This window comes from Phoenix dactylifera, chromosome 9 (genome assembly GCF_009389715.1).
Source record: "Phoenix dactylifera cultivar Barhee BC4 chromosome 9, palm_55x_up_171113_PBpolish2nd_filt_p, whole genome shotgun sequence".
In the NCBI taxonomy this organism is placed as follows: Eukaryota; Viridiplantae; Streptophyta; class Magnoliopsida; order Arecales; family Arecaceae; genus Phoenix; species Phoenix dactylifera.
Window position 1 is genome coordinate 9,422,031 of NC_052400.1, and position 14,783 is coordinate 9,436,813.

At 37.0% G+C, this 14,783-nt stretch overlaps 1 protein-coding gene across 6 annotated transcripts; it reads right to left on the reverse strand.

Annotated features, from left to right (window-relative positions):
• Positions 1-957: 957 nt before the first annotated feature.
• On the reverse strand, positions 958-13,939 carry LOC103709381 (ubiquitin carboxyl-terminal hydrolase 2-like). 6 transcript variants are annotated; one of them, XM_039129952.1, is made up of 4 exons: positions 13,763-13,847; positions 10,603-13,610; positions 2,617-2,673; positions 958-1,638 (listed from the first exon to the last, which is right to left on the reverse strand). In XM_039129952.1, exons 2-4 carry the CDS (start codon positions 13,491-13,493, stop codon positions 1,404-1,406), a joined length of 3,183 nt encoding a protein of 1,060 aa, XP_038985880.1. In that variant the 5' UTR covers positions 13,494-13,610; positions 13,763-13,847; the 3' UTR covers positions 958-1,403. The 6 variants fall into 6 exon arrangements, with proteins under 6 accessions (XP_038985880.1, XP_008792904.2, XP_038985881.1 ...); XM_008794682.4 differs by having other exon boundaries at positions 10,603-13,939; XM_039129953.1 differs by lacking the exon at positions 2,617-2,673 and having other exon boundaries at positions 10,603-13,937.
• Between the last annotated feature and the right edge of the window lie 844 nt (positions 13,940-14,783).

The window sequence follows — 14,783 nt, forward strand, 5'->3', positions numbered from 1 at the left end:
TTTATACATAATATTTGAAGAGATCGTGATTTATTATTATCACTCATACAAGAGATTTTATTTGGAGAATCCATTGATGCAATTAATTATTTAAGCAAAGCCATTTAGACAAAGAAATATTATTCATGCCAGGGAATCTTAGTTGAGGTTGGATGGATTGGGTAATTTAGACAAAGAAGGGTTACTTGTGCGCAAGTTAAGCTTAGCTGGTAGGTTTTAGGCTCCAACTTGAGTAATAGTGAATAACTAATGCACTTAATAAAGTTTTCAAAGATCTCCCCTATGCTTGATAACTAAGGCCATTATTGGTCATCCAAAATGGTTTCTAGTGGTGAGCAACTGGCTGTTAGTTCAAAATAATTTTTAAAACGAGCTAGGTAACCAATCTCTTCATCAAAATGGATTCTAGATAGCCCAGGTGACCACCAATGCAAGTTCAAGTATTTCTTGAGCATTATCCAAGTTCAACTAGCCTAATCATTCAACCTGAACTGGCCACTCATCTTGTGGCCGATGAAATCTTGTTTTTTTCTTTTTTTAACCTCCTGAATTGAAAAAAGTGATATTAGTCTCCTATTACTTGTTCCCTTGTCTTCCATGAAATCTTTTTTAACTCCGGGAACTTGGTTTTACCTTTATTTATTCCAATCCCATTCATGGAACAGATTATAGAAAAGAAAGAGCAGAGAGCGGGATGAGAAAAGGCCAAGGAGTTCACTTAGCTACCACAGTTACATGGAGCTGAGCCTGAAACCATAGTCCTGGATCTCTGGAAGAACCAAAGAATTCTGGTTCCTTATGTACCCATCACCAAGCTGAAATCATTGGGCTCAATGAGGATTGCACCAATTTCTTAGGGCATTGTTTGAAAGCTCACTTGATCAAACACGATCATAAAGTTCTCTAGGAATCTGGAACAAAATTAACTGCCTCAATACTATTTTACCCAAAATCTAAGCAGCACATAATTCGACCTCTAATAAACCACAATTGTTCTCAAGTCTTAGGTGTCCCATGTTTAATTCAATGATGGGAAGGAAAGGAATCGTATTACAAGACCGGAGTGCCTTTCGAATTCAACCCCCTCAGTCAACAGTGGGGGAACAGAGGTCACTCAAACCAAGTATATTAAGTTCAACTCAAATTAATTTCAGGCTTCTCATCGTGTACTAAAAAAAAACAAGAAAAAAAGAAAGGGCATCAATTAGACCCATGAAAAGTTGTATGACCGTTTCGTAATCCGTCAAAACCCCCCGCCTCATTAACAAAAATCGTCTCTGCAGTGTCTGCGCTTCAAAGGAGGCAAATGGGGCTGAATCAACTGCATTATTGTCACTCTTAGCTTTTCTGAGTTCCCTCGCATCTTCTTCCTCCCCTGCCACTCAGTTGCCTTGATCTCCATATTAAACCCTTTCATAAAAGAGAATGTAAGCATCACTCTTGAGGACTTCTGACAAAGAAGTCTCACGAACCTGATGATCACTGGCATAAAACCAGGAAGGTGAATTAGTGGCTTTATGAGCCTTGCCTGCACCCCTCTCCCCCCTTACATAAGCAACATAATGGCCGCCTCCCATGCTCCCTGAGTGCTCTACTACCCCAATTAGGCGGTAGCTACACTTCTCTTTCTCTTCACACCTGCAAATTAGAAAGAAAAGTTTGTACATTAGTTTTCTCATGTGGTTTAAAAACATAGAAATGCACATTAATGCACAAGAGCAGAGACCTTTAGCTATGCAACATTCAACTCACATCGGGCATGTTAAATGCATCTGTTGCTTTGATTTTGTCATACAAAACATTAAGACTAGAGACATCTGGAATGCAGTAGTATTTATAACTTTCACTGACCACATCTATTATGATCCTTTCTCCCAACCAATTCTTGAGAGTGTGTGTGTGTGTGTGAGAGAGAGAGAGAGAGAGAGACTGCATCTCATAAATTGGGATTGTTATTCATCAATTCCAATGACACTCCAGAAGTAATAGCTCCAGAAGTAAGAGTTTGGGTTAGTAGACCGTACATTGTTAAACTTATAATAGCTCCACACTGGGAGCCATCTAATTGAAGAATGCCACTATGATATCAGTAGAAAAATAAGCTAGCCCAGACCGCATAAAAGAGGAAAAAAAGAGGGGAAAAAGAAACTCAATCACAGCATCATCAGTCTCAGAAATGCTTAAAAGTAATGAGATAGATAATTGGACTCAGGTAGGTAAAGGAAATGATGAATTTGAGATGTGCTTCTGAGTAAATAAGCTGGCACCTTCAGCTAGATACTGAGGATATGTTGAATATAGTGTTCGCTGTATCATCCATGTTAACAGTGATTCCAGCAGAAGACAGCAGAGTGGATGTATAAGCTATAGTTGGAAGCATAATGTCTAAGTTTAAACCAGTAAAATGAGTAACCCTTTTGAGAGCATATAATAAAGGGTATAAGACTTCAAAGAATATTTACTAAGCTGACTAATCTAAGAATGTGCTTGAAATGAGTCGTAGCCTCATTTTACTCTCAGATTAATTACTATCAAATATCAATAATTGTTCTTGTTTTTCTTTAATTTTTCAGTGAGTACTCAAAATTAGACTTCAACCAATTCTGAAGTACTTACAAGGTTATATGCTCTAGCCCTTCAAACACGGGTGAGGAACATCCAGCATTTTGCATTCTATAGTCCAAGAAAAAGGGATGCAATATTTTCAGTCAAGAAATGTGTGGCAATATTCTCAACTTATGTAAAGACGGACGCCAATATTTGCATCCAAGTCTGCAAAACCTTGTTAGAGATCATCAAGTAAGAATTATCATTTGAAGAAAAAGAAAAACACCAACTACAAGCTTTTGACAATTTAAAGCAAGGTGGGTATAGGATTCAGTCTGTGAAGGGTTGGTGTCCAGAAAATATGGAGAGAATAAAGAAACACTAGATGAGAAGGGGAGGGAAGAGAGAGAGGAAAAAAAAAGTCAGTATCACGTGGAATCCAAACACCAGATCTCAAGTTTGCATAAAAGCTGACCCAGCCAATGGTAAAAAAAATAGCTGCATTCCTGAGTGACCACAGATGAATGCTACATATTGTTTCAAGTCTACTGGACTAAGTTCCCACAAGTTCAGAGGTTTCTTTTTTAACCAATCAATAAGAGCTTAAAAGTTTCCCAAAAGAGTTTGGGAAACTCTAGTTTATTGATCAAAATATCAGATAACCCCACCTGACAACTGATCTTCATGTGCTGGAGATCCTAGGATTCTTATAGATGTAATCTTAGCTGTCCATCCCATATAGTCCTTATCAACAATAGAGATATCAAATAAGAAAATGAAAATTGGAACGTTCCAGGGTGATCTATGGCATATGCAGCAAGGTCTGTCTTATTTAATTTCATTACTGGCAAACAGAAGTAAATAGAGCTATAAATAAGGCAGAACAGATCTCCTTGTGTAGCCTATACTGTCTTGCTCGATTGATTATCTTAATTACTAGCTTTTTAGGTCTCTAGCGAAGCTAGCAATTTGACATATCTACACAGGATTACTGATTCCCACTATGTAAGGGTACAACGGAATGAGGACTCTTGCATCCTATGGCCAATATTTTAGCATTAAAGAAGAAACGAAAAATAAAAATAATAAATTGTTCAAGTGGACAAAGAAAGATCATGTTTTTTAAAAAGCCCAACCTAATGTCAGAAGCAACTGTATATGGCTAATTTGGTCGAATGCTGAGTTTCTCTATAAACATACAGAAAATAGTATCATTTCAGTCAGGACATCCAACTGATAATTCTCATTGCACAGTCCAATCACAAGGTCCCGAAGCATAGATGACACTACACACTATCATGCAACAAGCTAAGATGCATTTCAAACCATTTAAACAATGGACAAGCAACTTAATCAAATAATATGTGGCCTACAGCAACCTCACATGGTAAATATTAATCCATTCCATGTTCAACTTCTCGATAAGTCACACAAGCTTAACAAAAAATGAACCCTATTAACTCTTTACCTTGTCCTTGGATCAAAAAATTCATGTCTGAAAATAAAGTTGTCCCAATACACGAGGCTCCTGCTACTACGAGGTCTAAAAAGGATTAAATGTACGCAGCCTTACCCTCATGCGCAGAAAGACTGCTTTCATATTTCGAACCTGACAACTAGGTCACAATGGAACAACCTTACCATTGCCCTCAGGCCATTCAGCAAAAACATATCTACTAGATGAAAAACTCAGATGAAGGTTATGCTTGGCTTTTTCACAGAAGCAAGTAGTGGACTTTCTTTCCAATAGGTGGTCTTTTTTGGGTTAGAAAGGAACAAAGTTAATTCAATTCATCTTTTATAAGAAATTACTGAACTACCAGCCAAAATATAGTTTTCATAAGGTGAGTTCGCGAATTAAACCTAATGTACAATAGAAATCAATTGCAATAAAGGCCTGTACCAAGTACATTCCTTGACATGCTTCTAAGTGATCCACAAGGCCAATTGCAAGTCTCATGATATAAAGTTACTAGTATGGTTGTCACGTTTGCATTAGTAACTGGCATATATTATATGCATCAAGTCATAGCATGACAACACTTGCACGAATTGCATGAATACAAAGAGATGCAAGGAAAACCTTTTTTCTGAAGTATAAATAATTAAGTTGCTTTATATTTCAAACACTATTGCATCTTTAATTCTTTTTAACATTTCATATACTATAAATACTCTTAGATATTTATCAATGCTTCTAGAGATATGATAGAAAATATTTAAACTTATTATGACCATAAACCAAAAGGTTGAGTCTTGGTCCAATGGTAAGGTTGATCCATTGTGACCAGAAGCTCATGGGTCCGAAGCTCATGGGTCCAAAACACGGAGGTAGCCTCTCAACAAATGAGATAAGGCTGCATACATTTGACCCTCCCCAACCTCGCAACAGTAGGAGCCTTGTGCAGTGCACCACCCTTTATGACTGTAAACCAAAAATTAACATAAACTTAGTCATAAAAGATAAGAAAAGTGTACGCCTTAGAAAATTTGAGCCATGAAGATCCAAATTAATTTGATACACATTATGAGATTTCACAGTGTCTTCTAGCATATTTCAGAAAGTTGTTTGTATGAGTTGAAATGATACTGACCTATGAGACTGTAATTATTGATTAATTAACCCCACAGCATGCAGGTCCATATTGCCTAGATGATGCCAAAACAATATGAGATGTAATGCAATATGCGCTAGTATTTTTAAGCATGCTTGCTAGTATTTTTAAGCATGCTACTGAGAAATCATATATCTCCTGGACAATATAATGGCCTGCACTTTCAGAATGAGGAAAAGCTAAGTTCCGTGGTTTGTTGGCAGCAAAATTATTGACCAACATTCAAGAAATGCTTTTCAGTGGCTTCTTCATCACTAGTTTTTCAATAGATGAAAGTCGAACATGCCACTTTCTTAAAGTTAAGACAGCCCTACACTTGCAGCCCGGGAAAGAATATCCTGCTAATGTGATTCCTCAAAGGTGTGTCTGTATACCAAAGTTTGGATTTCTTGAAAAGCTTCTCCAAATTTGAGCTCGATTTTCAATAATGACATAAAACCCAATTAGGTTTTTACATAACTCCTAATTCTAGGGAGGCATAGAAACTTCCGACCAATAAGGAAGTTTCACAGCAAAGGTCACTGTGGATCTGGAATGCAACCAAAGTACCAAACTCCATTTTATTAATCATAATTCTTCTGTGTGAAGGGCCTTTTTCACAATGAATAACCAAATAATAGCCATACATACCACCTTCCCAACAGGACACCCACCAAGCCTACATTTCCACTTGAAACTTGTGAAGCTTTCAGCAAAACAGCAGGACAAACTAATAGATGCCCTTTAAGCTACCAAAGAGTTTCTAGGTTATCTTTAATTTACCCAATAACAGGAACTGGCTGCCGACTTTTTCTTGCAATGATGCATAATTAATTGCATAAAACTTCTTTAAGTTTCTTTTGCAGTCATTCCCACTTCTAAGTTCCAAGAATCATAATCCTTGTTCCATCCAGCAAATCCTTCCGCTAGAGTACACCACTCACAGCCACATGCAAGAGAGGATAGATGATCTATATGATACTAAGATGTCATCAATTAAAGAGCTTAGCAAAAAGGAGCATGCTGGAGTCAGACAACTTAACTATTAATCATCCTTAATAAGAGGTATAAGGATTTGCCAAGAGCAATACAGAGCCTCAATTCCTCGACTCAACTATATTAAACCTTCTTTCCAATGCAACACTTTTTACCTTATTAATATCTTCAACTGAAGCTAATCGAGTTACCCTCCAAAATCTTGGGAACTCTTTAATGGAAAAACGGAAAGACAAATAGTCATTTTAAAGATGACCAGGAAAAAAGAAAAACTTTTCATAAGTTATCTTCCCTCTTCATTTACCGTTATAGTGACTTCTCATCAAAATATAGAAAAGCTTCTTCCTTCTACAACCAAACAAAATTTTCCATGCTTGGATCTCATTACTTCCACAGGAGGTGCAGTCTCTCCTCCCCAAATATCAATGAATATCCCTCCTTTTGAGCACACATCTCTGACAAACAAAGTGACATTTCTAAACAAACTAATTTTTAAGATCTTAAAAGTTGGTGTTATACCCAATCTCAAAGTCATTCTGAAGAGGAACTATGTGATGGTTTTAAAGATTGATGAAGTTGTGGGTTCTCAAAGTGGCCATCCTCTAGGTGAATGTTAAATGGAAAGCCCAAAAAATTATCAAGTGAGAACTCCTACTTAAAATTTTATGGATTTTCACAGTGCTCTTTCACTATTAGCACCGACCTTATCAATGCTTTTATCAGTGTTGATAAAAACCTTAATTCTCTCTAGCAGTCCAAAGGCATCTACTCCAATATAAAATGTAACAGAAGACCTCCTAATTTCCTCAAGAAAATAATATAGGAAGAGGACTGCTCCGCATCTTAAGATTCAAAAGATAGCAATGTATGCTTATATTTCCCAACAACATTGTAGTAATAGGGATCCATCATGCATGTGTTTATCTTTATAGGAATACCATCTATCACTCATCCCTTTATAGGCATAAATAAGGAAGTACTTTCCATTCTATTAAATGTATCTTTATAAGTTCACATTGACAATAATGCTCTCCAACTCTATACTTCCACATGTTCAATGTGCAGTCCGATAGTATTATAATAAGAGAATAATTTTAAACATCATAACTATTCTCACAACAATCCACCACAGATGAAAATTAATAAATGTAAAAAGCAGCCCATAACAATTATTTTATATCTTTATTTTTGGAATATTTTGGGCCTCTATTTTTGGAATATCAATAAAATATTAAAAGCTTCAAAGAGGTTATATTAGTTAAATCCATATTTGCAAGTTGTAAACCACTTTTAGTTTTAGGGCTTGTTTGGTTACTTGTAATTAAGAATATTGTGTGGAGAACTGTATGTTAATGTAACTTCAGTGTTTGCAACTACAAGTCAGCTGCTTGGTTCTGTGGATATACTTGTACTTAATAAAAGAACAATTTTTGCCGAGATCCAAGAGATGTGACTGTCGATTTGATGACGCAATAATATACACCAACATAGTATTACTTTACGCCATCATAATAGTTTTATTACAAATTGCAATATTGAATTACTACAATATTTCTTTAAATTAATAATACAAGAATATACCGAAGTGTCAAACTAAAAAAATACTATTGTTATAATATATAACCATATAATACATTTATTAATATAGTACATCATATAATATTATGTTATATGCACAACATTCTATCATTTAGTATACTAAATATATTGTACAACATTAATCATCATACATAATAACCAATTATAAATATTAACATGATACAATTATGTTATCATATATTATATTTTGAAAATATGATAGTATAGTAAATTAGTAATATTATGTAGTAATGTTACTAACGTTACATATACTATATTACTAGAATTGTGATAACATCACATAACATATTAATAAATTATATATATCTTATACTATGACGTTATATTATAAAGTGAACAATAGGATCATATATTACAAAAATATTGTGCCAGTACTCAAGAATATTAGAGCATTACTGAAAATATATATTATTTAAGATTGCTTTATTTATATATTTCTATATACTATAACAAATTAGCTCTCGCTGCTTTGAACTGACAACTTCACCCACCCGACCATGGTAGTTCAACACCATGATAATTTTGGCCATAATTCAAAATGTTGCATTGAGCTCAAATATGCAATTGTAGCTATATGCAGGATATCAAACTACAGAAAACCAAATGATAGTTGCAGTATGGAAATGCAATAGCTTCGATCATGTACAACCAAACAGGCCGTTGAGGTAGTTGTGCGCTTCTTATAATGGCATCTACAAAGTGCAAAAAATACCTTTACTAGGAGAACCAGTGATCAAATACCAGCTGTTTTAAGCATCTTTTATATCCAGCAACAGATGTATAACTAAGCTATGTAAGAGTGGCATATAACAAATATATTTTCATCATTAAAGAGCATACAGGAGTGATGAATCACGTCAGAAGCTTAGAGACCAAGAGTTATTTTAACATGCCAAACTGAAAGCTATGCAAGCATATGATAAACCTAAAGACTATAAGGGGAAAAGAAGGACATTAGGCTGAATGGTGAATGTTCAAACATTAGATCATAGTGCAGCCTAGGGTCAGTAATTATTCCTCAAGTAGCATGACAGCTTTGTGATGTCTGAATCATTGCGAAAAAGAAACCAAAAAGTTTTCTAATAGGCAGCTTCAATCTAGTTTATAGCTCTGCCCTGTTGTAAAAACAGCAACTACTAATTCAGAGCTCATTCTTATTAACTTTCCATATGCCACATACCTTATATTCTATCTAGCCATTGAATTAAGTAAAACATATTTAACAAACAAAATTTCTCCCTTTCTGGTTTATGATTGGAGCAGCAAATTTAATTAACATTAATCTTTGATAACTTAGATAGCAATCCACTTCCATTTGCTGTATAATTAACATTTAAACTTCATCCCTCACAAGTCATGTGTTTAGCCTGCTATGTGATATGATGCAGTTCCCTCACTAAAAAAGATCAAAAAAATATCCACAAAAATTGATCAGCATAAGGAGCACTCTTTGAGCTCCCCTTGAATCCTCGATAACCATGGAAATCCCTTCATGGTTGCATCTCGGATTTCTTATTTTGGAACAAGGTTCAAAAAAAATCATAAACTGCAATGCAGGTGAAAAACTACATGTATATTCTTGAGAGGGAACTTTAATGTAAACATCCTCTTCATAGTACTAGGGCTGAAAACAGATCTGATACGGATCGGATATTGATATATCTATATTTATATCCACATTTTCCAACGAATATAGATACAAATACGGATATTAAACGGATATCAAAATTAATATCCATATTTGTTCTAAACGAATACAGATACGAATCAAATATTAAGCATATTGATATTTGTTATAAACGGATACGGATACGAATCGGATATTAAACATACCCATATTTTTTTATCCAAAAATCATGTACTTTTTCAGATATTAATCAAATTTGAGCAAAATTCAATGATGAAAACTAGCAATAAAGACATAATCATAAAAGAAAGATTCAATTAAAAAAATATAATTTTTACAAGCATTTATCAATAATAAAAATTAATAATTTCATAAAGAATATACTGCTTAAGGTTGCTCATCATTGAAGTACAAGGGATCTATAGCACCTCCAAGGCATCTCATGGTTGTCGCCGGTTTGCAATCACCGGATGGAAACTAGAAAGTGACAGAATCTTCGAAATCTTAGTTGCTTGAAGACGAGGAGGAGGAAAGAGGGGCGAAACGAATGAACAAGGAGTTTGAGCCTTTGAGGCGTGCAGGATGATTCGAAGAATTTTATTTGAAACGGGTATTCCGTATTCGGATTACTGTCTTAAGTGACGGTTATCCGATATCTGGGTTCCTTTTAGTTTAGGTTTGGTTAATCACTTAATTGGTTCTCTGATTTAGCTTAACTTAAATTTCTTTTAGTTTAGGTTTGGTTAATCACTTAATTGGTTTCTTTTATTGTGATTTATGTATTTATAACACTTAAAGCACAGGAAAATAAAAAGAACTTCAAGACAGCTGAAGCACTTGGATATAAGATGCTCATTCAGATAACTTTCCTGCCCATCCGCAACTGCCATACTAATTATAAGAACCTAATTATCATTCAAGACTCACATATAGGTCTCTGATCACAAGAATGTGAAAAGGCAATGCAATAATAAGAAACTGCAAGGTAACATATCAAATAATTGCAGATTTGAATCTACTATAATCCAGAACCAGAGGGGGGAAGAAAGGAATAAAAAACCTCTCTTTACAACTTTAAGGGAAAACAAAGACACAATTTCTAAGAAAAAGGTTACAATATCAAAGAATGTGTCAAAAATGACTTATGAGAGCAGGCCTCCAATATGAATGGACAAAAATCTAATGAATAGCACAAAAAGAATGTGCCAAACGAAAAACCAGAATGGTCTGGAGGAATACCTGGGGTCCATGTATGGTCTTAAACTTAGCGTCTCTTGGAAGCTAACATGACCTTTCAATTTAGTGAAGCGGCCACGAGCATCTTGGCTAAATCTCTTCAAATGAATGGTTAGAATAGGTGGCGCCCTATCAATAAGAATCCTTTTTGTGGCATCCCTCTTTACCTTTATCCTTTTAGGCTCTTCTTCCTCATCCCTGCTATCTTCCACTGGATGCACTTCACCTGAGAGCTGTGAGCCTTTCTTCCCACCTGGATTAACTTCACCAAAATCACCATTCTCACAGGAATTTGACAGGATTGTTTCTGTATGATTTAATGAGCCACTACAGGCAGTTGCTAGAGAATCTCCATGTTCAACGCTTTGGAGATTATTCGTGCTACAAGACTCACTTTCTTTGCTACTTGAACAAACCTGTGCAATAGATTTTTCAGGACCTGACTCCAAAAAATTTTCATCTTCTCGTAAAACATCAGGATTTTGAGCTTGACCACCTAACATGGGGTTTGACAACATTGAATAGTTCTCATTCTTAACTACATTTTTATAATTGGTATTGTCTGATCCTTCAGTAGGATTAGGTGATTTCTGGGAAACATCCACTCTTGCATTTAGATCATCAATCCTTTCCACATGTTGATCCATGTTTACTGAAGTTGATGCCATCTTTCCATTGCTTAAAACTTTGGCCTCAGTAGAATTGAGACAACCCACTTTGGAATCAGGTGAAACCTTTGTAGTTCCAACTTCATCACCATCAAGCTGAGACTTTGTAGCTTCTGATTGATTAGCTCTTGCTGCATATTGCCGTTTGCCTTTTCTACGTCCCACATTGTGGTGTGACAAAACCTCAGAGCAATGCTCACAATACCAGGCATGTTCATCTGACAGAAGCTCTGGCTTGGTAAATAAAGCCAAGCAACTATCAACCGATACTGGAGAATTGGTATCATCCACCTCCTCCTGATTAGACTCACTGCTGTTACTCGTCCACAATGTTGCATCCATTTCTCTACCAGTACTAGGATCTACCTTCAACTCAGAAGTAACCTCTGGATCATTAAATAAGTCACCAAAACCATCGAAGTCTGCTTCTGGTTCATTGCAGGCAGCAGATGTGGTTTGCACACTTGAATCTTTTACCAAAGCATCAGCAGGTGCCACATTTTCTGGATTTTGAGACCATGATGATGTCCCATTTATCTCCTCAAGAGTGGGATTTAACTCTTTATAAGGAAGTAAAATTACGCCAGAATCTTGTATATTTGAAGAAGAAACATCATTAGAGCTCTCCCCACAAAAATCTGGAGTCACTGTCTGCTCCTTCGGACAATTTTGGATCTGCAATTCCACAGCGCACTCTACATTATTCTCGCTCTGGCAGATCTGCCTGTTATCAGAACACTGAGTAACAGAATCTCCATGCATTTGAGAATCTGAATCTGCAACATCTGGTGCCATACTGGGTTCAAGATAGTCCAACCAACAGAAACTATCCTCCATTTTGGAATAATTATTTTGTTCTGGTTTCAGTGAAGGACCACAAGACTCACAGAATTCCGAGGGTTCCTCTACTCTTGGAGCAACATCATGTTCTTCTTGTGATGCAGAAACACAGGGCTCGGTGCATTCTGAAGAACTAAAACTTTCTACTCTATTCTGTTTCATTTCAAGAGATTCTTTAGTAATTCCTTTCTCCCGAAACCTCCGGCTTCTGTTCCTTTCTTTCAGAGGCGGCTTACTCTTCTTGGGTGGAGGCGGTGGGACCTTTTTCAGTGGTGGCCTCTTTGATGGCACTGGCAGTGAGAGATCTAGAAATGGTTCATGTACTACTGAAGTATGCCCACACTCCACACAAGATACAGTACTTGAGAGTTGCCCCCCAAAAATAGTATCTACCATGGTTGTTCTTGAGTTCAAAGTAACATTGTCTTGCTCTTCAGAAGAATCCAGTGACTTTTCTGCACTTTTCTCTTCCATATGCAACACATCAAGCAAGTAACGAAGCAATTCATGGCTGTCCTGTTGATCATAACCTCGAAATTGTGGAGCCTTGGAACATATGCAGCTGAAAAGACTTTTGGGGCTCAGAGCACTTCTTGAATCCACTTCACCGCTTGTTTCAACAAAGAGCTTCTTCATCACCACAGTAAGAGGCCCAATAGGTCTATTTAAGCTCAACATGTAATCCCGCAGCATATTGATTGCAAAAATATTCTGCAAGACTGAATTAAAGAAGCAAGTGTTTCCAAGGTTCGACAGACCTCTGACCACATGGCCCTTCACACCGTCCAACATTAAAGACTCAATTCCATTCTCCGCTCCCTTACTATTATCACCTTTTGCCAATTTATCCTCGCTATCTGCCACGACCTCTGGCATCTCAATTGGGAACCCCGAATTGCACGAGAAACACCAGCTTATAGTCGGGTCATCAAATCTCACAGCCCAAGAATGGCGCTCCTGCTTCGCATGCCGGCGGGCATGGCCATACGGCACCGAATCATTCATCTCTCCACCACAGAAATAACGGCCGCAATCCAAACAGACCCAAATGATATGCGACTCCGATTTCACCTCAGAATTCTTTGCTCCTCCCTTCTTCTTATGCTGCTTTCCCTTCTCCTTTCCCCCTCTCTTCTTATAAACAGGTTCTTCCCTACAGTGCTCACAAGCCGTGGCATTCTTTGAAGACAAAATTCCCAACAGAACTCGATTCAGCTCGGCACTATCCTTGCTGCAGTGATTACACTGTTCCCTACCCTTCACTTCCTCACCTCCAACGTCAACCGTCCGATCACTCGGCTCGGAAACAGGCTGAGTGGATCCGGCCGATGCTCGGGGGTGGACCTTACGAGGGTTTCTGGCCTTAGTTTTCATCTTTTTCCCCATCGATTCTCAATACAACACACCCAAAAAATTTAATAAAATAATAAAATAATAATCGAACCCAGAACCCAAACTTTGGGATAATTAGCAAAACAAAATCACAACCTGGAGCTGATTTCTCTGAAAAATAGGAGGATATTTGGAAAATCACGATCTTCCCCGAAATATCGTGATTTCTACTAAAAAAATTGGAGATTGAGATATCGACGGATCAAACTTAGGCGAAGAGGCAAGAAAAATTGGGGAAGAACACAATAAGTTATAGGAATTACCTGGAAAAATAATCTACACGAACGGGTGATAGAAGACGTTCGAATCGAATAGGGAAATCCTTTCGGTGATGGATTTGGAGAGCGATAGAGGGAGAGAGGGAGATAGACGAGAGCTGGAACTCTGCTCGCACCCACAGAAGGAGGGCGATGGGTATAAGAGGGTTGGGAAAGGGTTTTTCTTGGCTTAATATTAAAAAAAGAAAATTAAACTTACACCCTCGTATTTTAGACGTTTACAGTTATAACCCTCTTCTTTAAAAGTTTCAAGCTACTCCCTTAACCTGTTTGAGCCAATATATCCTTTTTCTTTGCTTTTTTTTTTTTTTTGATGCACCTCTCTCTCTCTCTCTCTCTCTCTCTCTCTCTCTCTCTCTCTCTCTCTCTCTCTCTCTCTCTCTCTGTGTGTGTGTGGCATATGACAATATATGAGATAGCATAACTACTATCGGTATAATAACCGCTATTTAGACTGCTAGTTTAAGGGTGAAGGGATATTAGGAATTGGGGTAGCATCCTAATTATCCTAACCTACCCATTGTCGACCTCAACTCTCCACTCTAAAGGGATCCTTCTTCAACAACCCTCTAACAAGCATCCACTCCCTCTCTCTCCCTCTTATTTTTTCATTCATGGTTGGTAGAAACTTTTACAAATCTTCTCTCTTCCCCTTTATTACTTGCCTTCTTCTCTTTTCGAACTTTTTTTAATGCAATTGGTTCTCGAGCTTTTAAGAATAAAAATAAGCTTAACAAGAATAGAGCAAGCGATACTCTTGAGACTCAATAATATAGCTTACATGAAAATTTCAATGGAGATGATAGACATGATAAGACATTGCCTTCAACTCCACCTCCAATGCCACATACAAGCGCAAGGATGAGGTTGGCCTACCATCCTTCCAGTCCCTCTCTGAGGACAACTGATATCTTAGCATCAATTCGGCGTTGTTGGCTCAACCTCCCACCACCTCTTTGGTGGCAAAGACAAGCTTGACCTCTCCTTCTTCAAGGCTCTTCTTAAG